The sequence below is a fragment of the Lepisma saccharinum genome, chromosome 20 (genome assembly GCF_977018435.1).
Source record: "Lepisma saccharinum chromosome 20, izLepSacc3.1, whole genome shotgun sequence".
NCBI classification, from domain to species: Eukaryota; Metazoa; Arthropoda; class Insecta; order Zygentoma; family Lepismatidae; genus Lepisma; species Lepisma saccharinum.
In genome coordinates, this window is record NC_139248.1 from 46,996,947 (window position 1) to 47,019,472 (window position 22,526).

At 37.7% G+C, this 22,526-nt stretch overlaps 1 protein-coding gene across 5 annotated transcripts in view; it reads right to left on the reverse strand.

Annotated features, from left to right (window-relative positions):
- The window catches only part of Rsph3 (Radial spoke head protein 3), a 320,248-nt gene that overhangs the window by 107,627 nt on the left and 190,095 nt on the right, over window positions 1-22,526 (reverse strand). For 2 of the 5 annotated variants that reach the window (XM_083141451.1, XM_083141448.1), the window contains exons 3-4: window positions 8,268-8,318; window positions 4,688-4,843 (exon numbers count right to left, since the gene is read on the reverse strand). In XM_083141451.1, the coding sequence (XP_082997577.1) occupies window positions 4,688-4,843; window positions 8,268-8,318 (207 nt within the window). The remainder of the gene's footprint in view (window positions 1-4,687; window positions 4,844-8,267; window positions 8,319-22,526) is intronic. The other 3 variants (XM_083141452.1, XM_083141450.1, XM_083141449.1) reach the window with 2 other exon arrangements.

Below are 22,526 nucleotides of genomic sequence, written 5' to 3' on the forward strand. Positions count from 1 at the left end.
TGTCTTCAGTGCATGATTTCTATCGTCGTTGGAATCGTAAAGGAACACAGAAGTCTCTATCTCAATTCAGAAAAGAATGTGTGGAAAAAGGCAATTCTCGAAGCATAGTTTATCACTTTATTGCGAGAGAGGAATGTTTAAGGTGAATGCCTGCATGACGTAGGAACGAGGTGGATAAATAGCATCAGAGTGAAGCAAGCGGGGCCTTTCTAGAGTTGGTGACGGTAGTGGAGGATAGAGAACCGAGGTAGTCGACTTACTGTGCAAGTTTGGCTTTCATTTCAACTAAGCAGGGAAATTGCAAAGATTATGAAACTGGAACGGTAGGCGTGAAAGTTTTTCTTCTCTGTAACTTGTTTGTGCAGAAAATTGGTAATAATGTTAAATGTCGTCCAGTGATCTAGAGGATGAATTGAACGAAACTTTCAATCGGCTAATAAGCTTAGAATAGAGAATGCTGTGAATTTTTCAGTCGATGAAGAAAATTTTCCTAATGATTTTCCACTCCACGCCGCAGCCCCGTCATAACACGCAGCCGTAGTAGAAAAATATAAGGTCAAATCTCAAATAACTCAGTTCGAATCCCACCTCAAGAAATGGCACAACGAACATTTTTTCACCCCCTCCTGGTAGATGGAATACAATTTCAGGGTACTTCAGGGGAAGATGCTTCAAAATTTAATGATAGATTTGATACTTTGTCCATACTGAACGAATGGGAGGAGGCAAAGAAACGTTAAATGTGTCCTGTCTTACTAAGTGGCCTGGTAACAACCCCAAGGCAACACAAAAACACTACGATATTCCAAAAACGGAAAAAATTTATCTGTTTAGAATTTCTTCTAGAGCATTCACGTGAATCTTCGGATTGTTCCCTTTTGCTGTTGTTCTCATGGGTACAGGAACTCATGCTATTCATGTCAATAATTGGGAGATTGGTCAGCGGCCCGGAAAATTTAAATGCACAAAGCTCAATTTTTTACAAGCTAGAAATCGTTTGAGGCTGCCATTTTCCCAATATAATGAATAACAAACTTGCTGCGGTTCATAGTTTTACGTATAAAATGAACGATTTTGTTAAAATTGGGACTTAATCCTCCAGACTAAAGTCACAATAGCGTCACATGTAGGGAATATGGTATTACAATGAATCATTTCAATTTTTATTTTCTTATTCTTAAAATCATCAACGTGTTTACTTACATACCGCCAACAGTTTTTTATGACGATTTTATTTTTCCTCAGGTTAATATTTGCAAGGGAAGCGTTAAAATTCGGAGATGATAGGTGTGTTTAATCAATCGGCTCCTTTCCTTGTGTGGCGTGTTTGAATGCGACAAGGGCAAAGCTTCTAGAATTAAATCTTGAAGATGAAGTGTGTCTCAGGCATACAAATCAATAAGGGAGGAAGAACGTGGCCTTTTCAAGGTAACATCTGCCGTCACGACAGGCACGTAGCCAGGGGTAGGGCTGAAGTGGGGGGGGGGGAGGCTGATAGTGTAAAGTGGTAATTAATTTTAGTTCCTTAGCAGGACTATAATAAGTTGTCATATACTGAGAAACATCTTCTTCAGGACTTCTACCCCAAACCTTTTTGCCTTTAGATGGCGACTGCTTATAACATGAGCCCATCCCGAAATAAAATTCGAGTCACGATATCATTATTCCATTTGTTATTCAGGATTACAGCTTGAATGAATTTGTTACAAATGTAAAAGAGGTTTACAAAAACAACCCAAATATTTGGGAGGGAACTATGTATGAGAAGAGCTAAACACCTTTACCAGACAAAAATAAAATAGTCACCAGTAGCATAAACGTAGTACTTTTAAATGATTGTAAACTTAACCGATTCTGTTGCAACGAGTAATATTTCACATTCTATTCCTTGACGTTTCGTTTGACATGCTTGACACGACTGGTGATGGTCAACCTCAAAGGCAGAAAATAATTTAACCATCTTTGGTGGGATGTTCAGAAGGAATTTACGGAGACATTTGTGTGAAAGGTCTCATGAAAGTTGCTTCTCAATTGCAACAATTCTCATGAATAATCTCACTTTAAGCAATGGAAGCCGTATTAAGACCAGAAGATGTTTGTTGATGACTGTGACATGAGGGTGGAATTTGCATACAATTTTCTGCCATTGCATGATGAACCGTTTGATAAAGTTTGGGGTCGGATGATGTAATATAATATTCCATATTGTGGATTTTGTTAATAATTGTCATTATTGGGTGAGTGGGAATATGTTGACAAAGCACAGAGGCAAACCAAAGATAACCGTCGGCGTGTTACCATGTACCAGTTCGATTACGGAAATGTGTCGAAAATGCTAGGGCGTAGATATATATTTAAATTGTCAAACAAAACCTAAGGAGTGAATTGTGTAAGACTAGGTGAAACATAATTGGTTAGCAAATAAAGAAGTTAGAATAATTTAAAAATAGGGAGTGACTTATCAGACACCCTGTAGGTTACTTTTTCAGCTGCAGACGTCAAACCGTTTGCTAATTTTTAATGCCCACTTTATGCATACAATGATATCCGAACGTCCACTTAGGACCAAAATCCAGGTCTCCTTGATTTAAGTTAACAGGTTAACCATTACGCTCTCAGCGTAGGTAGATATTCAGTTATTTTTGTGCATATACAGTATATTGTGTTGGGAGATGTATTCTTGTTACTGAAATAAATAAATAATAATAATACTATGCTAAAAATGAATAAGTGGCGTAGTTATAATTTTTGTCAACTGGGATTTTTTTATTATTAGCATAGAACTTGCTACAACGATTTCAATATCAAATTTTTACACCTGAGAAAATTCCATACCATATCGAAGCATGCAAAGATTTTCATATGTTGCAGAGAAAGAAGAGTACATCAAAAGACAAGCTCATCGAACAAGAGGAAGAACACGTTCCAACAGCTTTAAACACTTGACATCTCATTACCATACTAATGCGTAAACGTCAACATTTTACTTGTAGCTCAGTAATGTAAAACTGGAAATTGAAACTGCGGACCTCCCTTAAAAACATACTGAAAATAAAAACTAAATATGCTGACCAAGGCAGAAATTTATTTTATTATAAAACATAAACTAAACGTAACGTTTCAACCTTCTAGCAAGGTCTTCTTCAGACTCTGTACCAAGTACAAATGTAATCAGGTACACAACAGGGTGATATATATATATATATATATATATATATATATATACACACACACACACGCACACACACACACAAATACTCCCCTCCAGACTATTAGAAAGTAGTTCTGGAACAATCTAGCAGGTGGCTTTCCCTTGTCAACTATACTTTCACCTGAAAGAGAATGTCGCTGGACTCTTCATAACGCTCTATTTCCTTCATTCTTCTTCCTTCTTCTCTCCTCTTTCTTTCTTGTCCTTTTCACTCTTTCTAACACCTTCTTCCATTCCTACCTAGTGAATGACGCAAAGGTATCAAATGTGAATCCAAGAATTATTATCTTAATTTTTCTTTTCTCTGGGCAACTTTCTTTTCCTCTTACGATGCGTAAGCCTGGATCCTGGCATGGATATCCTCGTGGTTCTCAATTTATTTGAACACCGTTTCCCTCCTATATGTGCCCATATGCAGCAGATCAAGAGGGAGAAGATGAAAACTTTCGTTGAAAGTTCAGAATCAGCCGAATGAAACATCGGGCATGTTAAAATTTCCGGTGAATGATTGGATTCACTTGACGGAACACAGTTTTATATTTCAGTGTGGATCATGGTACCTGAGGGGAAATAATTTCAGCACACTACTCCGAAAACTATCACTTTATGTCAATAGAAGAACTTTCGCTTTTAATAAAAAATTGAAGACATTAAAAATTAATACGTACTTACGATAGACTTGGAGAAACGAAAAGGCGGGCAGTCATGATTTCGTGCATGTGATCACTACACTGTTCCTTTCAAGTGATATCACGCGCTCCAACTTTCCAGCTCAAAAGATACATTTTCGTTGCGCGAAAATGAAATGGATTGCGTTCAGAATCGAGTAGGATCGATCCGAATTGTTCAAGTTATTCTATAGTCCTTTAAATCCAGCAAACCCCTATTATCTTTTCGATATTTAGGGAAGGGGGGGTCAAAGACGAATATCCTAAAAAGAACAAAACCATTGCAAGAATCCCAATTTCATATTTGTCTTCTTGATACACCTACATAAAATAAAGGAAAACACATTTCAGACGCTGAGAACTATTCCAATTTTAAATTAAGCATGTGATTGCTATAATTTTGCTCATATGAAAAATAATGGATGCTGTAGTGGAGGCACAGCGAATACATGCTGGAACAAAGTATGGAATTTACAATACATTTCGAGGAATCTATGAACACTTGGCAAACCGGCTACATGGACGGGAATGTTTTCACGTGCATCACTATTCTCCAATAGTAATTTTTGTCCATATTTCAAGATTGAGAAAAGTCATACATATTGTGTATGAAAGAATGTTCATTTAAAAGGGAAAAAATAAGTCCAATCATAAGTGGTTATCACTAAGTGAGTCTTGTATCCATTTTGGAGGCATCTCATAGCTCAGCCACTGACCCTACCTTCTATACCAAATGGCAGTCACTTGCAAAGTCATCGCAAGATTCTCTTAAACAATTTACTTTAAGTGCAAGAAAGATTTTACTTACCTCTTCGAGGTACTTTTCAGTCTGTACAGGTATGTGTTTTCGTCCTGGGACAGGAGGGGGGGACCCAATGCGTAACGACCGAGGCTGGGCTCTTTTCCTAACCAAAGCTCGTCTTCTGGCCTCCAGTAGCCTCTGCTGTTGAACGTCACCAGTGCTCTGTGGGGAAGTATAGAACAGAGTCAGAGAAAAGAAAATGTTTTCCTAGAGCCTAAATCATATTAATAGAACACTTCTCTATATTCCACTACAACAAAATTTGGCTATAAATAATGATGTACACTCTTGGCACGATGTTTCAAACACGAACAATATTTCACTTATGATCAAAAGCACCTTTTGCGAAAACTGTTATATTTTATGTACTCGAATATTTTTGCACCATCTACTGCAATCATCAGGGTATAAAATAAAATTATGCAACAACTTGTCCATACACTATTCTCAACATAAAAAAACTTCTGGGTTCCCTTTTAAAACTATTGCTTGTTCTTATTTCCTTATAATTATCCATATATATCTATTTTTATAGTAGCATTACTGAACTACGTATATTAGACACAGTCAGATTTTATATTGATTCAGTTATTATTCTTACAGATATAATAAACATAAACTTATATGTGCTATGTAGAACACTCGAATGCATATACATCATAGTATGGAGAAAACAATAGCCTATTTACAGCAATTGAATAGTTATTGCAACTACTAATTTATTTACATGTCTCTTATGTTAGTGTAATTTGGATTCAGTCAAATCCAAAGGCGTGTCACTTCATGCCTGTGCGTCTTCATTAAGCGTTAATTGACTGCAATAATTCTAAATATTAAATTTGGTGGAATCATTAAAAATCTCGATGGCCGTTTAGGAAAGTACGAATGATACTATTTTTTTTTTACAACGAAATGGGATTGAAATGTTAATAAATTATGGTATAAATTATAGTCATTATCAGTTCCTTAAAAATATATAAGCAATAATATACTTTGCTCTAACAGTTACAGAGTTATTGCAGCTCCAGGTTGATGATACTTGGCAAGGATCTACGGGCACGACGAGCATACGTACGCCTAAGGGTACAATTTTTAGCTTGCAACTTTCCGTGCTTTAACACATGGGGAAATAGAGAACTGGCAAGGTTGATTGAAAATATCTACAGACATCCTAAACACGCCGCTAATGAAAACCGTGCATGCTTCTTCAGAACCAAAGCAAAGCAAAGAAAACTGAAAAAAAGCAATATTGGATGGGATAAGATTTAAGTGTTATTTGTAGACATGAAAAATAGATGCAAACAAGGGATAGGCTACTTGGTAATATCCAGAGTCAAGTATTCACTTGGCCCTAATATTTTAAAAGTCAGACAGGGAAGTAATTTCTTGTACCGAAAGTTCTGTAACAGTAGTTGTTTATTGTTCGACATAAATAAGATAACAGAAAGACCTGAACGGGATTCGATGTGCTGTTTAATCATTATGTTACAAAGAGTTTGTTTGGAAGATGTTTTATTTTTAATTACTTGGAGACTAAAATATTATAGACAACTTGAAAACATGTACGTGTCGGTATATTTTCTATCCAACAGAATATTTTTCTAAAGGTAAAATTAATGAAATTGTGTACTAGTTCATAATTTATTTCTCTATTTCGGTAGTTGAGCGCGAATGAGTAGTCGCTCACAATATAGATATCAAGTGATGCTGATCACATCACCCCCACTCACGACCGGATCAAGAAAGTGTAGGGCGTTACCCCCACAACCCCTATACGCCTTCATGGCGTGGTGCTATGCACAGGGGAGCACTTTACCTTTACCTTTATTGCTTCAGGACTTCAACTTAGCGTGAATATAAATAACATGAACAAACCACACTAATTTAACTTCACTGTAATTATCGATAAATTGCATTTCAAAATTCCATACCGTTGATGAAATACAGAAACTTTTCATAGTGTTATAATACAGTGCGTTCGTTTTGGCTCTGGGCCGAGATAGCGCGTGCCTGTAGACCGCTTCATGGCGCGGATTCCGGTGTTTTCGACCCGTGACGTCCCACTTATTTTTACGCACATATGTTTAGCATGCAGACAATTATTATATTGCTTAACGAGTACTAACCTGTGTTATAAGAATTGTTCAGAGCGGTGGCCACTGCATTCCCACATTCCCGGCATCATTTGATGAAATTGTTTTGACATGTACATACAACTGTTTGCAAGTTGTTTTCTTGTGTTTGTTAACCCGGCAGGACGCGCGCTGCGTAAAAAAATATCCAGAAGAAAATTGCTTCTTAAGTCCGAATTTTAATTGTTTCAAAGCACGTAAATAATAATTAATAATATATTCAATGAACAACCTACGTTTATTAAGTTTGAACATTTCTATTTCATTACGTAAAGATAAAGTTGAGAAAAAATAAGAAAGAAAAGACTGTAAGAAATGCGTTTTCTGCCATATAATAATGTTGTGTTAACAATGCCCAGAAGAAAAATGACTTAAGTACGAATGTTAATTGTATTAAAGCATGTAATTTGTAATATCTTTCATTGATTAATATAATTTTAATTTTAAACATTTGAATTAAATCACACAATTAATAAAAACGAGAAAAAATAATATGTTAGAATTAAATCACACAATTAATAAAAACGAGAAAAAAATAATATGTTGGAATACCAAACTGAAACGTATGACCGCACGTTGGGTGAAATTTTCCCAGGCAGTGTTTCCAGTCCTACTAACTGAGAGCCGATTCAAGGTCCAGACACTCGGAAGGGTTCACACTGTTGAATCTCACGTAGCAAGCGTAAAGGTCCTTACTTATCGTACAGCTGTATTCGTTTTAGCGTGCAGTGTAATTTCTCTCTAATTTCAGTGCGTCTGTGTGTGTGCGCGCGTTTGTGTGTTAGTGTTATTTGTGAAATTCCAGTGTGTGTCTAATAACCCTTAAAAATAGAGTCTATAGAAACAATCTCCACACTACAGATGAACTTACAAGATTTACGGAAGAGGAACTTTTGCGTGTCAATCAAAATTTCATCAAAAGATGCCGGGAATGTGTGAATGCAGTTGACCACCACTTTCAACAATTCTTATAACACAGGCTAGTACTCGTTATGCAATATAAATATAATTGTCTGCATGCTAAACATATGTGAGTAAAAAAAAAACAGGACGTCACGGGTCGAGAATACCGGCATCCGCGTCATGCCGCGCAGTCTGCAGGCACGCGCTATCTCGGCCCAGAGCCAAAACGAACGCACTGTATTATGAATATGGTAGCTACTGATATCTGGTACAAGATACAACAAATGGTGTTATGCCATTCTCGGGGGATTGGAAAATATAATTTTTAATAATAAAGCACAGACACATACAAATAGGAACGAGTACACGTATTCAATTCATCTAGATACAGATGTTATTAAGTGAATAATGCTCTGCTTTTTTGTTTTGGCTTGTGCTGTGCGTAAGCAAAGATTGTATACTCTGTTTTTCAGAGTGCGTGTGAAAGGCAGCAGTGTCTCCGTGGCTACATACAGCATGCGTGTGTGACGTGGTTCGAGTACACCACTGACCTGAGACAATAATTTGGCGTAACCGAAGTAGGGGTTCCACTTTGGCTGCTGCTGGAGAGAACAAAAGAGAAAGATTGAGTGGCAGCTGAAAAAGACATCCCAGTGAAATCTCACGGAGCAAGAACACTCAGGTATCTTACCTTGTTTTCAAAAATTGTGTAATAAACAGGATCGTGTAAAGCTCTTGTGAAATGATTCAGATACAGGAGATGGAAAAATGTAATGCAGGTGCCAGCACATATAGTCACACTTCAAGATGTACTCCCTGTAACTCTATTTTCCCGTTAATTTTGTACATGACACCAATAAACTGATTTTAAATATTTATAACCATACTTCACTAGAGAATTTTCACATTTTTGACCTGATGTGGAAGATCCTCCCCGAGAACAGTACATGCAGGACAAAGCACACACACACACACACACACACACAGAAATAATAAGTAGAAAATATAAATTACTAAGCAAGTTAAAGCAGAAAGTCATATACAATGGGACACAACTCTCTGTAGAATGTGAAATTAAACGTGTACTCATTGTATGCGTCCAAGAGAATGACTAACAAGAATTCTTGACAGCAAATAATTTCGCAAAGTTTATAAATTGTTATTTTGTAATTCGCCAGAAATAAAATTGTAACGACATTGGAAAAAATATGGTGAATAAATTTTTTATTTTGCGCGAAGAAAAAAATATTTATTTCCTTCAATTAATACTAGTTTATATACTTACACCCATAGGACGAAGTACCTTCATTTTGTCAATACCTGTATAAACCAAAGCAGGTTCATTATATAATGTAATTTTATTTTTCCACCCTTATGACACTCGATTACAAATAACTAATACTACACTCGTCAGAGACTTACAATAAAGAACAGTGGTATCGTGGGCAGCCTTAGAATTACAATACTTTTAAAAGAAATCAGCACATTTTTCGAACTGTTATTACAGATCAAAAACTGGAAAATAGGTCCTAACTTTAATATCTTCTTCGCGTCTACAAGCTGGAATTCAAATGGGCTGCTGTGATGGTGCTGAAGAAATTACTTTCTAACCTAAAGAAATGATAATTAATTGACGAGCTCGGGTGTAAAACATGATAAGTGATACTTTGGTCATTTCTGAGTTCATTAGGAAAAATGGTTATATATATATATATATATATATATATATATATATATATATATATATATATATATATATATATATATGGTAGAAGCTATACTGTAGATAAATTGTTTTCGTGTTGTGTTTACCAATTTCAGAAGGCTTCATTGAGTACAATACAAATTGTATGAAATGGCAATTTCACTCGAAAATCGAAGGATGGCACATTTTACTTGTAACTCAAAAATTACAAAAATGTCACTTACCATGTTTTACATCCAAGCTCTTCAATTAGCATGTAGGTCATAGCCAACGAGCAATAACACTGCGCAAATGTGCTGGTTTGTGCACCGCTAATCGGGACGAGATCTACAGCTTATACTGGAATCGAATCCACTTAATGAAATGAGTGGTGTAAAACTTGATAACACACAAAAGTATGAAACCAAGAAAAACGCAGGTGAAAGTTCGACCATTACATTGCGGCATCCCCTGTGCTAACGACTTTTTGCATGCTATGCAAATAAGCTTGAATAAATTAACGTTCCGTGTGTAAACTTTCCTAAGCCAGCAAGCCCTGAGTTTATGTTTTGCGACTGATAAAATCAGCTCATATGGTAAACTTCCGACACTCACCTGGTGTCTGGTAGATGTTGCAAAAGTGCCCAGAGGAGACTCGATAAAGGCGAAACCACAATACTGGTAGGGACCTGAATGATAGTGAAAACGTTTGCCTTCAAAACCCAGAAATTGAAAGTATAAATAATAGTGAAGTGTTAATATTGTAGAAACCGAAACGTTGTAACGAGATGAAGAAGGAAACGTCGAAAATAAGCTTGCAAAGTAGAAAAAGGAAGACGATGAATTCCGAGACTGGGTTTACATGATATGAGGGGTGCAATGCATTTGCGCCAAAATCGCGTGTTTTGCGCCAATGAACAAATTGTAAATATTAGTGCCACAGTATCTTTTGCGCCAAGAATGTTTTCCGCCACTCTTGAATGTCTAGCCGAGCTAAGAATTGTATAGGTTGGCAATCCTGTCTCTCAAGGGCAACGACTGATCGTGGCTTTCACCTCAACGTTACACGTTTCATTACACCGGGGTCCGGTCGACCGTGGAACTGCTCGCAGAGGCATCGAATAGAGGTAAGGATCTAATAAGTAAGGACAATTATAAATTCAGGAAAGCTTGCGCATATTCAGATGGACGTGTTCGGTGGCGTTGCACAAACAAGTCGTGTACAGCAATAATAATTACGAACAGTGACATGATAGTTGAAAGTGAGAAGATAATTCATAATCACGATAGCAATGAACGCAGTTTAATACTTCAACAAATTCGTGGTTCATGTAAACGGAAGGCGTCAAGTGCATTACATGAACAACCCTCAAGCATTGTGTACGCGGCGCTGAACGAAGAAAGGCTTACAATTATCAATCAGCTACATTTCACAGATAAGAAACTTTTGCGAGAGGCATAAGGACTGCTCGTGGTGAGAATCTCGTACTAATTAATGACAGCGTAAAGAACATAATAGTATTCGGTTGTGAATCAAATCTAAAATATCTTTGCGATGCTGATTATCTTTATATGGATGGGACCTTCAGCTACTGTACAAAACATTTCACTCAGTTCTTCACGATTCATATTCTGGAAAAAGGCCATTATGTGCCCCTGTTATTCTGCGTATTAAATGACAAATTAAAAAGTACGTATACTTCGTTGTTCAATGCTGTGAAATTAAAGTGTGAGCAAGTTTGCGGCAGTAGTCTTGAACCGAAAAGAATATGCGTTGAATTTGAACAAGGGATTCACAGTGCCATTAATGAAGTATGGTGTGGGAGATGTGTTATAGTAGGATGTAGGTTTCACCTATGCCAAGCCTGGTGGCGAAAAATGAAAAACCTAGGTCTTTCGAAAATCTACAAGGAAAGAGGTCCCGAAGGTAAATGGCTCAATTATATTTTTGGTTTGTCTTACTTACCTCCCCATGATGTCTCTGATTGCTTCGCAATTGACATGTTCGAAGATAAGCCATCAGATGAGAAAATTACAAAGTTCTGTGATTATTTGGTAGAAAACTATATTGTAGAAGATTCTACGTACCCTCCACACATATGGGCAGATTTTTCTGCCTCGGCCTATCGCACAACAAATGCATGTGAAGCCTTTCACAGTAAACTGAATGCCATGTTTTACACCAACCATCCTGATATTTTCAAATTTGTACATGCATTGATTAACCTCCAGACCGACACTTACCTTAAAATAAATGGCTTCGAAAAACCCGCTCGTAAGAGGAGCGTTTTAAGAGAAAAATACCTCAAAATTGAATCTTACATTGATCAATATAATCGCAAAGCAATTTCACGCATGCATTACGTGAAATTGATCTCACATGCCACAAAGGTTCCATTGTAAGAGACTGCAGTTTGACAAGTGCAATTTTGTATACTTATGGTTGGTGGTGCATAATTTTTAACCACGCCATCTCGGTGACAGTCCGCAGCCTGTTTAAGTGGGACGGAAAATCATGCTTGCCAACCTAAGTCATTGAATTACGATTTTCTGTAGTGGCGCAAAACCATGCACGGAAAGATAAGGATCCGGTAATTATTGGCGCAAAACCAAACCATTTTCCAGAGTGATTGGCGCAAAGCCGTGCACCCCGATATGAGTATCTTGTAGATCAGGGAGATAAGTCCAAGTGTTGTCAATACTTAAAAAAAAAAAAGAGAGAATACACTGGAGTTGTGATGGGGAGGAAGTAACCTCAGGATTAAGTACGGAGGTTAAGATGTAACTCACGCTTATCAATGTCAGTAATAGTAACAGAACAAGTCTTCCTGTCAAACCACTGGTTGCTACATTGGTTGAGAGACAAAGTAGAAAGAGAAAGTGGAAGAAGAGCGTATACAAAAGAAGAAAAACGCAGAGAATAGTAGAAGAACATGTACAGAGAGAAATTCAAGAGGAAGAGACAAAGACAAAATAAGAGAGAGATGAATAAAATAAATATCATAAGAAAGAGTTGATGGAGCTTAAGTAGATGGTAAAATCCAAGAAGGAGAGAAGGCTCATGGACAAGGAAGAGGAAGTAGCCCGCATTAAACTTGAGAAAAATAAAGGGCTGTGGAGGAAGCTAGACGGCTTCAAGAGAAAACTGAGAAGGAAGCTAGACATTCTCAAAGACGAGTGGGAAAGAAATAAAACGAAAACAAGAAGTATAAGAGCTTAGAGCATTAATGCAGACTCTTGAGAAGAAAAAAGAAAGAGAAATTCGCGAAATAGAGAAGAAAACAGAAAGAGAAAATCGTGAATTTTCGGCGTAACGAAAAATAGAAAAGCGCGAAGTTGTTAAGAAATTGAAAAGAGGAAGCTGATGAAAATAGAGAAAAAGATAGATCCTCTTCATTTAAAGTCAGGAAGAGAAGTGAAAGAAATAGAAAGAGATGGAGAAATAAAATAAATGAAATAGAAAGATTATGAGGGAATAGAGGCGACAGGAAAATGAGCAATGATTAGACTTATAAGCACTAACAATTAGAGAGCTTAAGAGAAGAGTGTTGGTTGTTAATAGGAAGTGGTTAGACACACCGAAAAGATTGACGAACTTGTAAAAGAAGTGGCGCTTGAACTTTTAGATTATTTAACAGTATAGAGAAGACAGATGGAAAGGGAACAATAACATATGACCTAGAAACTGTTCCGTCAGGGACAGGGTTGAAGGCACCAAAACCAGGGGACCAACATCCTACCCCGAAAATCAGCCTCATATCATGATTCCACCTCCTCCGAATTGCACGGTGGACACAATACACTCCGGTAAGAACCCCTATCCAAACATTCGCTACGTGCACACACGTTCATCAAATCGCCACAACGTGTAGTAGCGTGATTCGTTACTCCAGTCGCTGATTTTCCATTGTTGTAGGAACCACTGCCGATGTTCTTTGCACCACTGTAATCGACGTGCCACATTCCGGGTAAAAATTATTGGCTTGTGTGCTGCAGTTCTCATAAGGAATCTCATCTCGCTGGATGGTACGAGTACTGACGTCACTTCCCGATGCAATTTGAAAGTCTGTGGCGAGAGTGCCTGCCGGTAGGATTTCACCACACGTTTGAGCACTCGCCTATCGCTATCAGTCAATCTTTTTGGTTTCAGGGACGCGGTTGCTGTTTTAACACACCGCCACGTTTCCATTTCATAACTACATCACTGACTGTTGCGCGGCGTGGTATCTGGAACCTGTCCGAAATCTCATGGATGGAATACCCGAATCGGTGGGCCCCGATAATCATACCCCATTCGCCTCACTCAGCCCGCGTTGTCGGTTGATTTTGACTGCTGGCAGCGGTATACACGTCTGTCTACAGCGCACTCACTGTCATTCATGAGTCATTCTAATAGCTCATGACGTGTATTGATGACGTATGGGCGATTCAGGGGGTATCCGGTCATTATTAGCAATATAGTAAACATTCACTATTATCATATTCGTCCTCAACAACTTCGAATTATTACTATTCAGGCACATTCGTTTCTGGATTTTGTCAAGAACCCCTCAATAGTGTAGTGGATACAGTGGTCGAAGTGTACTCAAAGGGTGTTGGGTTCCATTCATAGTGGAGGCACTTTAAACTGTGTGTGCAATCTCGATTAGCCAATCGGTACACAAAGTGCATTTGAAACAAACATTTTTGATATTTCTTAGTCACTCGCAAGAAATGAATTGTTATTTTAAAAATATTCACAATGTTTCTTACTCATTAAGGTTTATACAATGAAGTAATTCTCACAATTTTCCGAGAGTGGGGGGTTGTTAGTTAATTCACGATCTAATTGTGTGTGTATGTGTGTGTGCGTGCGTGCACATGCCTTGCAGGAATTTCAATTTTAACATTAATTTAAAACAATTACATTTCTGCAATTATATTTTCCTGAAACTGCATTTCATTCTTTAAAGAAGCATGTTAATTTTTCTGACTTGAGTAGTGAACTAATTGCGTCCTACAATATAGACGGATTTATTGGGGGGAAATATGGTGGAGGCAACATCTTTCTTGAAACAAACTGACTTGTGTGAAGATGGTTTTCCACAACTTTTCAAATTGTGTTGTCTCATGTTAACTATTCTGGCGAAAAAAGACCCTTTTCCTCTTTAAAAATAATGAACACTTATAATACGGCGACTTTTCCAAGAAAATGTGCCTAGAAATGAACGTCTTAGGAACGTCACCGCCACAAGCTGCAACACTATTTTTCTGAAAGAGGTCATCATGAAGAGTGAAAAAGGTGATGTTGCAAACTTCGCAACCTGGGACAGTGGCCGCCATATTGGATTCAAAATGGCAGCAAGTGAAATACACTTAGCTTACTATTTCTCAGATAGAAAGATTATTATCCTACACAGATTTGCAAAACTGGTGTCATTTGAAAGAGAAAGCTCCAACCAAGTATAAAATTACCACCAAACTAAGTTTTCCTGTTATCCCTTGAATATAGAAACAAAACACTTTCAAATGTATATTTTTTCTCGCTCTGGATATTATATTATATCTCATGACATGGTAAATATCAATCAGATCGAAAATATGGTTATGATAAAAAGTAAAGTACAGTTCCTCATAATTATTTTGAAAGTTGTTTGAGGATATTATATTTCTTATGAATGATAACATATTTGTCGGCGTTGTATTATAACGCAGATTTTACACCTGGAATTTCAGACTCTCCAGTTCAGTTTACCAAGATATAATGAAGAAAACACATAACCTTCATGTACATTTGAATACATGTTTCATTGGTAACGATTTAAATTTTTTGAAATGATATTACTTTAAATTGATGTGCGAGGGATGTTCAAAAAGTAAAGTTACCAATTCAGTCTGTCATTATAAGATCAAGACGCGTGATAAGTTCTTGGTTGGAGATACCTGCTAAAACGTTTTCGTAAAATACCAAAGGTCCATTTTACGATGATATGAGGCTTGAAGTGCCTACACAATAGGCAAAGAAATAAAATTGAAACCTATTTTCCTCTCTGAATGGAAGATTTTTTGATTTGATTTGATTTATTTTATTTTAATTCGCGTTTTGTGCCTCTTGGCTAATTTGCGAAGATGGAGATGAGTGATGAAATGATGTAATTGATGAATGGACATTCACAAACAACCATGCCCGAACAGGATTCGAACCTGGGACCCTTGGCGTCGCAGCGCGATGTGCTAACCACTCAGCCACAGGATCCGGCTCTGAATGAAAGAATTACCTCTGCAAGCCATCAGCGATAATCCAATTTCACTCAAATAACACTTATTTAGTTTTTAAAATGAATTATTTAATTTTCGAAATTGATACAGCATTGAGAATTCAGAAATCATATTTGTCATTGAAAGAAACTAAATACATTCTAAAATGTTTGCAAATCACATTGCGTTACAATAATTGAAACTTCAACTAATAAATTTTTAATTCTATTTCGTGTCTTACGTTGCATTAACTTATTCCATTGACTTGACTATATTTTCCTCATTGTACGATAACGGTACCTGACTATGTACCATTATAAAATAATAATGCAGTTAGCATTTTGTGAATATCTAAAGGGTGTCCCACGAACGGCGCAACTGGGAATTAAGAGTGGCGTTACTTTGTAACCGAAACCTGTACATACATAAGTCATACACCAAATATTAGCCCTGTCCAAGTAGATATTTTTAAACATAGAAACAACAGTGTTGTTCATGCAGTGTTGCCAAATGTAAGTGAAAGTGTAAATTTATTATTCCACAAAGCATGGAAAATTGCATGTCAAACATTCCTACGGAAATTTGGACGTCAATTTCCACCTTGGGTAGGTGGACTATTTCGCCATCTATAGTTCAGAGAAGAAAACCGATCGTTTTCGCGTATAGCCAATCCTGAAATGCCTCGTAAAGGCGTACCGGTCCAAATGGGTGTTTTAAAAAAAAAAAATGAGGTACAGTGGCAACACTGTTGATGTTTGAAGGCAACAAAAGGTGTGTTTAGTGCTGGTCTATGACATGTAAATACTGGAAACAGGAAAAAAAGAAAATGAAAATTTAGTGATGGTCTATGACATGGAAATACTGGAGACAGGAAAAAAAGAAAATGAAAATTTTCTTTTTTTCTTGTTTCCAGTATTTCCATGTCGTAGACCATCACTAAACACACCTTTTGTTGCCTTCAAACATCAACAGTGTTGCCACTGTACCTCATAACGTTTTTAAAACACCCATTTGGACCGGTACGCCTTTACGAGGCATTTCAGGATTGGCTATACGCGAAAACGATCGGTTTTCTTCTCTGAACTATAGATGGCGAAATAGTCCACCTACCCAAGGTGGAAATTGACGTCCAAATTTCCGTACGAATGTTTGACATGAAATTTTCCATGCTTTGTGGAATAATAAATTTACACTTTCACTTACATTTGGCAACACTGCATGAACAACACTGTTGTTTCTATGTTTAAAAATATCTACTTGGACAGGGCTAACATTTGGTGTATGACTTATGTATGTACAGGTTTTGGTTACAAAGTAACGCCACTCTTAATTCGCAGTTGCGCCTTTCGTGGGACACCCTTTATTATTCAGAGAACATCAAACCTAAATTTTAATTTATTGACACTTTCTAACTTGGTAAAGAAAGGTGTACGTTTTTGAAGTTCAAGTATGTTGAAATAATAAAAATATAGCGAAGTAATTTTGGTTACGTTAGATGACTTACGTAGGAAAGCAATGAGTGTAAAAACATCCAAAAGTTTCGATTCGCTAAGTTTTTTGAGATAATATTGGTATGCGCAAATGTACTATACAATTTGCGATCTTATTCAAGCAAAATTGTATTATAAAATTTGTTATTTGATTAAATTCAACGATTACCATCTTGCCTTGAGGGAAAAATCTGGGTCCTACGGGAAAACCTTTTTCCCGCTGAGGGTATTTTTATATCAAACATTTAATAATGTAAAAGAAGTAAAAACTGCTATTTAAGTAATGAAAAGCCGGACCCTGTTGCCGAGTGGTCGTCAGTCGAAGGTCAGCCTTCGAAGGAGCAACATCGCTTGTGAGCTCCTGTGTTTTGCGTGGACTGGTGCTCGGCCACGGTAGCTATACGAGAGAATTCGAATAGAGTGTCGCACCATGGAAACTAAGCGAGTGAATACTTTGAAATTGTGTTTTACGACTGTATCTCGTGTACCGGTATCTATGAACATTCATCGTTTCATTAGTGACAAGCTGTTATTGTCCCCTGATCAAGTGTTAAGTATTGAGATTGATTACTTTCGGGAAAGTGTGTATATTAAACTGATTTCGCGAGTTCTGGGTGAACAGTTAATAGCTAAATGTGGTGCAACTCTGACATATAGTGATGAAGAGGGTTCTCATTACGTGAAAATTGACTGGGCGGATAAAACCACTGTGATGGTTTGATTACATGTAGTGCCTATGGAACTTTCGGACGATATTCTGTCCAATATTGACGTGTAATATATTGTTGATCATTAAGCTAGTTGTTGTGTATCGATGACAAGATATGTGAAATATAAATATACTATATACAGGGTGAATGGTAATTAGATGTATTCCCTGAAAGGGGTTAAAATAGAGACAATTTGCAATAAATTTGACCATATGATACCCCGTCCGAAAATTAGTAGTTTTCGAGATAATCGAATTTCAATTGTTTTTTAAAAAATGACAATTTTCCACATAAAAAGATGAATTGAGAAAAAACTGCTTATTGTATGGAACATATTTCAGCGTTTTCTGATAGCTAACAAGTAAGTGGTTCGTTGAAAAAATGTTTTTCCCAAATAACAATCACATGTAAGTAACGGGTGGCTCTAAACTTACAAGTGATGATAAAAAATTGCACTCTTAGTTTACTTGGTATGACACGAAGCGTACAAATTACTTCCTTGTGACATCTGCTATCCAACACGGTACAAATGTTGCTGACATTCACATTTGTGTACAAGAAATAATACTTCATTCATCTTCATGTGAATGGAATCAATGAGCAATACAATTAAAGAACATTATATGTCTTGCTGAAAGTGGGCACCTCCTTTACGAATGCCTGCACGCAGGTTTTTACGGACATTTGGTCTCTTAACTCGTGATGTGATGGTGTCCTTGATGTGTTGACCAGCTGTAAAGATCCTCTCCCTGAGCTCTTCTTGCGAGTTTACCGGTGTCTTGTCATGTGGCTCTAAATGTAAAAGTCACAAGGTTCCAAATCGGGGGTTCGAGCCGGCCAGGGAATCGAGCCGCCTCGGCCAATCCATTTCTTTGGGTAATTTTCATCCAGCCACAGTCACACGCCCAGGCAGAAGTATGCATGTGCGTAATCAACAGTCATTTGATCGAGCCATTTTTCCTGCCCGAAATCTTAAAAGGGATCACTTATGAACATTTCTTAAGGAACGGGATGGCAATGTTGTTGGAGGATGTGCCTCTAGCTACAAGAGCATTGGAGCACACGTCATGAAGAAATTTTGAAATTATCGTTTAAATCGAAGAGGATTACTCAAAAAAATGGTAAGAAAATTAGCGTATAAATTACGGAAAACTTCCTTGTTTCATAAGCTCTCCAAAAAGATACAAATGTTGTCAACTGGCACACGGGTTGGGGGAAAATCTGAATAAAAAGCGGAGAAGGCGCGTTGTAGACCTCTTTGTAAAGTGAAAAGAAGTTGTCGGTTGTGAGAAATAAAGGAACGAAAACGAGTTGACCTGACGTGAGCGTGTTTCTTACGACATATTGGCGCATTCGAGAAACGGGATCGGTTCAACGATGCCAAGGCGATGCTGGCAGACCCCGAGTTCATGATCCTGTCGAAGAGGAGGAAATCGTGCAGTGGTTTCGAGCAGACGGCACTACTTCAACAAGAACGGTGGCGAGGTGACTTGGCTTGACTCAATGGAAAGTCTGGTTCACTGTGCATACAGCACGACTGTATCCATACCATTACACGCCAGTGCATGCTATTGAGGAGGGAGATCTTGTCAGAAGGATGGATTTTTTGCCGATTTTTAATAAATAACGACACTGAAGACCCCCATCATCTGACAAGAATTCTGTGGACGGACGAATCCAAATTCGACCGCGATGGTAGTTAGTTAGAGTTGGTATTACGAATTTTCATAATGCGCATTTTTGGGCCCCTAAGGGTCATCCACAATCATGTGATCGGGCCATTCTTTCTACCACAAAACCTAAACGGCATAACCTACGAAAACTTCCTAAGGGAAGAATTGATAACGCTGATGGAGGATGATTTACCAACATGATGGCTGCCCAGCCCACTATTTCCGGAGTGTGGACAGTGGCTGGACGACAATTATCCCATGCGATGGATTGGTCGAGGCGGCCCGACCCCTGGCCGGCGAGGAGTCCGGATTTGACGCCATGCGACTTTTACATTTGGGGTCACATGAAAGAGTTAGTCTACAGTACACCAGTGGACTCCCAAGAAGAGTTGAGAGAGAGAATTGTGGCAGCCGCCCAATACATAAGAGACAGAGTGTCAACGCGAGTGACTGTGTCTGAAGTACGCCGCGGGCTGCGCGTTTGCATACGTAACCGGGGAAGGCAATTTGAACAGGATTTGTAGTTTTTGTAACAGTTAATCCTTTATTTCTCACAACCGACAACTTCTTTTCACTTTACAAAGAGGTCTACAACGCGCCTTCTCCGCTTTTTATTCAGATTTTCCCCCCAACCCGTGTGCCAGTTGACAACGTTTGTATCTTTTTGGAGAGCTTATGAAACAAGGAAGTTTTTTCCGTAATTTTTACGCTAAGTGTGTTACCATTTTTTTTAGTAATCCTCTTCGATTTGAACGATAATTTCCAAATTTCTTCATGACGTGTACTCCAATGACTGTTTCTTTCTCTGTGTTGAAGATTTATCTATAAAAGTAACCACGTTTATTCTTTCTTTATATATTTTATATTGCATATAGCTTCAATTGTTTGTGTATATCAAATGCCTTAAGTAACCTGCACTCCCATTGGCTAATTCATTCTGAGCGCGGTGTCTAGTTGCCGCCATCTTAGCGCGGTAGTTACTTCCAGCCAGTGTGCGTAGAGAAGTCACTCGGGACACAGCCAGAAACCGTCGCGGACAATAATGAATACTGTAAGCCTAACGTGTCTACGTTTCATTAGTGGAGCGTTGTTGTAACACCAGCTGCAACTTCGTGTAAACAGTTTTCCCTAGACACGAGTGCATGGGAAGTGTAATCAAGTGTTATGTGTATATACCTTATAATACATATTTATAGTTATCAGTGTGTGTGCCTGTGTTTTCTTTACAACTCCCAAGAGGATCGCGGTGAACTTTGACCTGTAGCGACGCAATCCATACCAGAGAGATGTAAGTGGTAACCTACAATTTCACTTACATTTAGATCCTACCGGTTCGGATCATCATTCATTTCTGGTCCTTCACAGCCGGACAGGTTCTACATTCAGTTTTGGTCCTTTACGGTCCGGAACGCATTCACTGTGGGTATGGTAATTTTGGGTATGAATTTTTTTCCCAGTAGTCAATCATTCATCAGCTATTAGCAACGTGTCAGTTAAGTGCCCAGGGTGTAGTAGTTTTTTTTTCAAAATTATTAGTTTTTTGGTCGCAAGTCGGAATATGTCACGAAAATCTACAAACTGCAATAACTCGAAACCCATTGATTTCCGACCCCCGGTGCATAGGGTCAAATTTGTTACAAATGTGCTCTAGTATTACCTCTTTCCAGGAATAGGTCGAATTACTAATCACCCTGTAGTGTGTGTGTGTGTATATATATATATATATATATATATATATATATATATATATATATATATATAAACAGCTTCTGTTTCTTCTCACACCGATGATGCTATAAATTAGCGAAAATTTTGAATTTTCCTACTGTCCGGTGAGTGTTTCCTTTTACCTTATTTGATTTTTACTTAGCCCTTTTGGCCCTCCTTGCTTTTATATATATATATATATATACAGGGTGAATCTTCTAAAATTACCACCGGAAATATTTCGTGAACAACAATAAATATTGAAAAACTGCTTTCGCAGATATAAAGGTATGAGACTTGACTTACTTCACTTATTTCCTGTTACTCCGCTACGGAGCATAGGGCCTGAACGAAACATCTCCAACGGACTCTGTTTCCAGCCATCTTTCTTATCTCGTTCCAGGTTTTTCCTGCTTCCCATATTTCTTGCTCTATTGTCCTTCTCCAACTCATTCTTGGCCTTCCTCTCCTACGTTGTCCTTGTGAGTTCCACCTCAATGTTGTCTATCTATTGCCGATGTCCCCTCCTCAATGTGTGGCCAATCCACTTCCACTTTCTTCATTTGATCTGTATTGTCACCGGTTCCTCTTGTGTACGTTTCCATAGCTTCACATTGGTTCTAAAAATTCGCAGCTTAGTTCTTATTAAAATTTATCTGGCTTTCCAAACTTTATATAGAGCTGAATAAATGCCACATTTGCTTTCCTAATTCTCGATCTAACATCTTCTCCCTGCATTTGTCACCAAATTCGCCAGATGTGTAAACTCCTTAACCTCTTGAATATTTTCCTCATTCAAGTTATAAAATTTCCATCTTTTTTACATTTTTTCTTAATGACTTCGTCTTTGTACTATATTTATCTTTAAACCAACTCTTTTCCCTTCCTTATCCAAATCTCCTAATTTCTTTTCCATATTATGGTATGTGTGAGATAGCAGACAAATATCATCTGCAAAGTCCAAGTCTTCTATCTCTTGGGTGAGACTCCAATTTATACCTCTCCTTTTTTCTTCTGTTACCCTCTTCATTACTTTATCAATTACCATCAGAAATATTGTTGGTGATAAAATACATCCTTGCCTTACTCCTGAAATAACTGGTGTTGGATCCGTAAGTATTCCCTCGAGCACAATTTGGCATGTGGAACCATCATAGGAGTTTTTAATAAGATCAATCATATATGCTGGAATGCCATATTCCTTTACAATTGCCCACATTTTCATTCTATTTACAGAGTCAAATGCTTTTTGAAAGTCCACAAACATAAGGTACAGATTAGAGAAGTATTCCATGCTCTGTTCTATAAT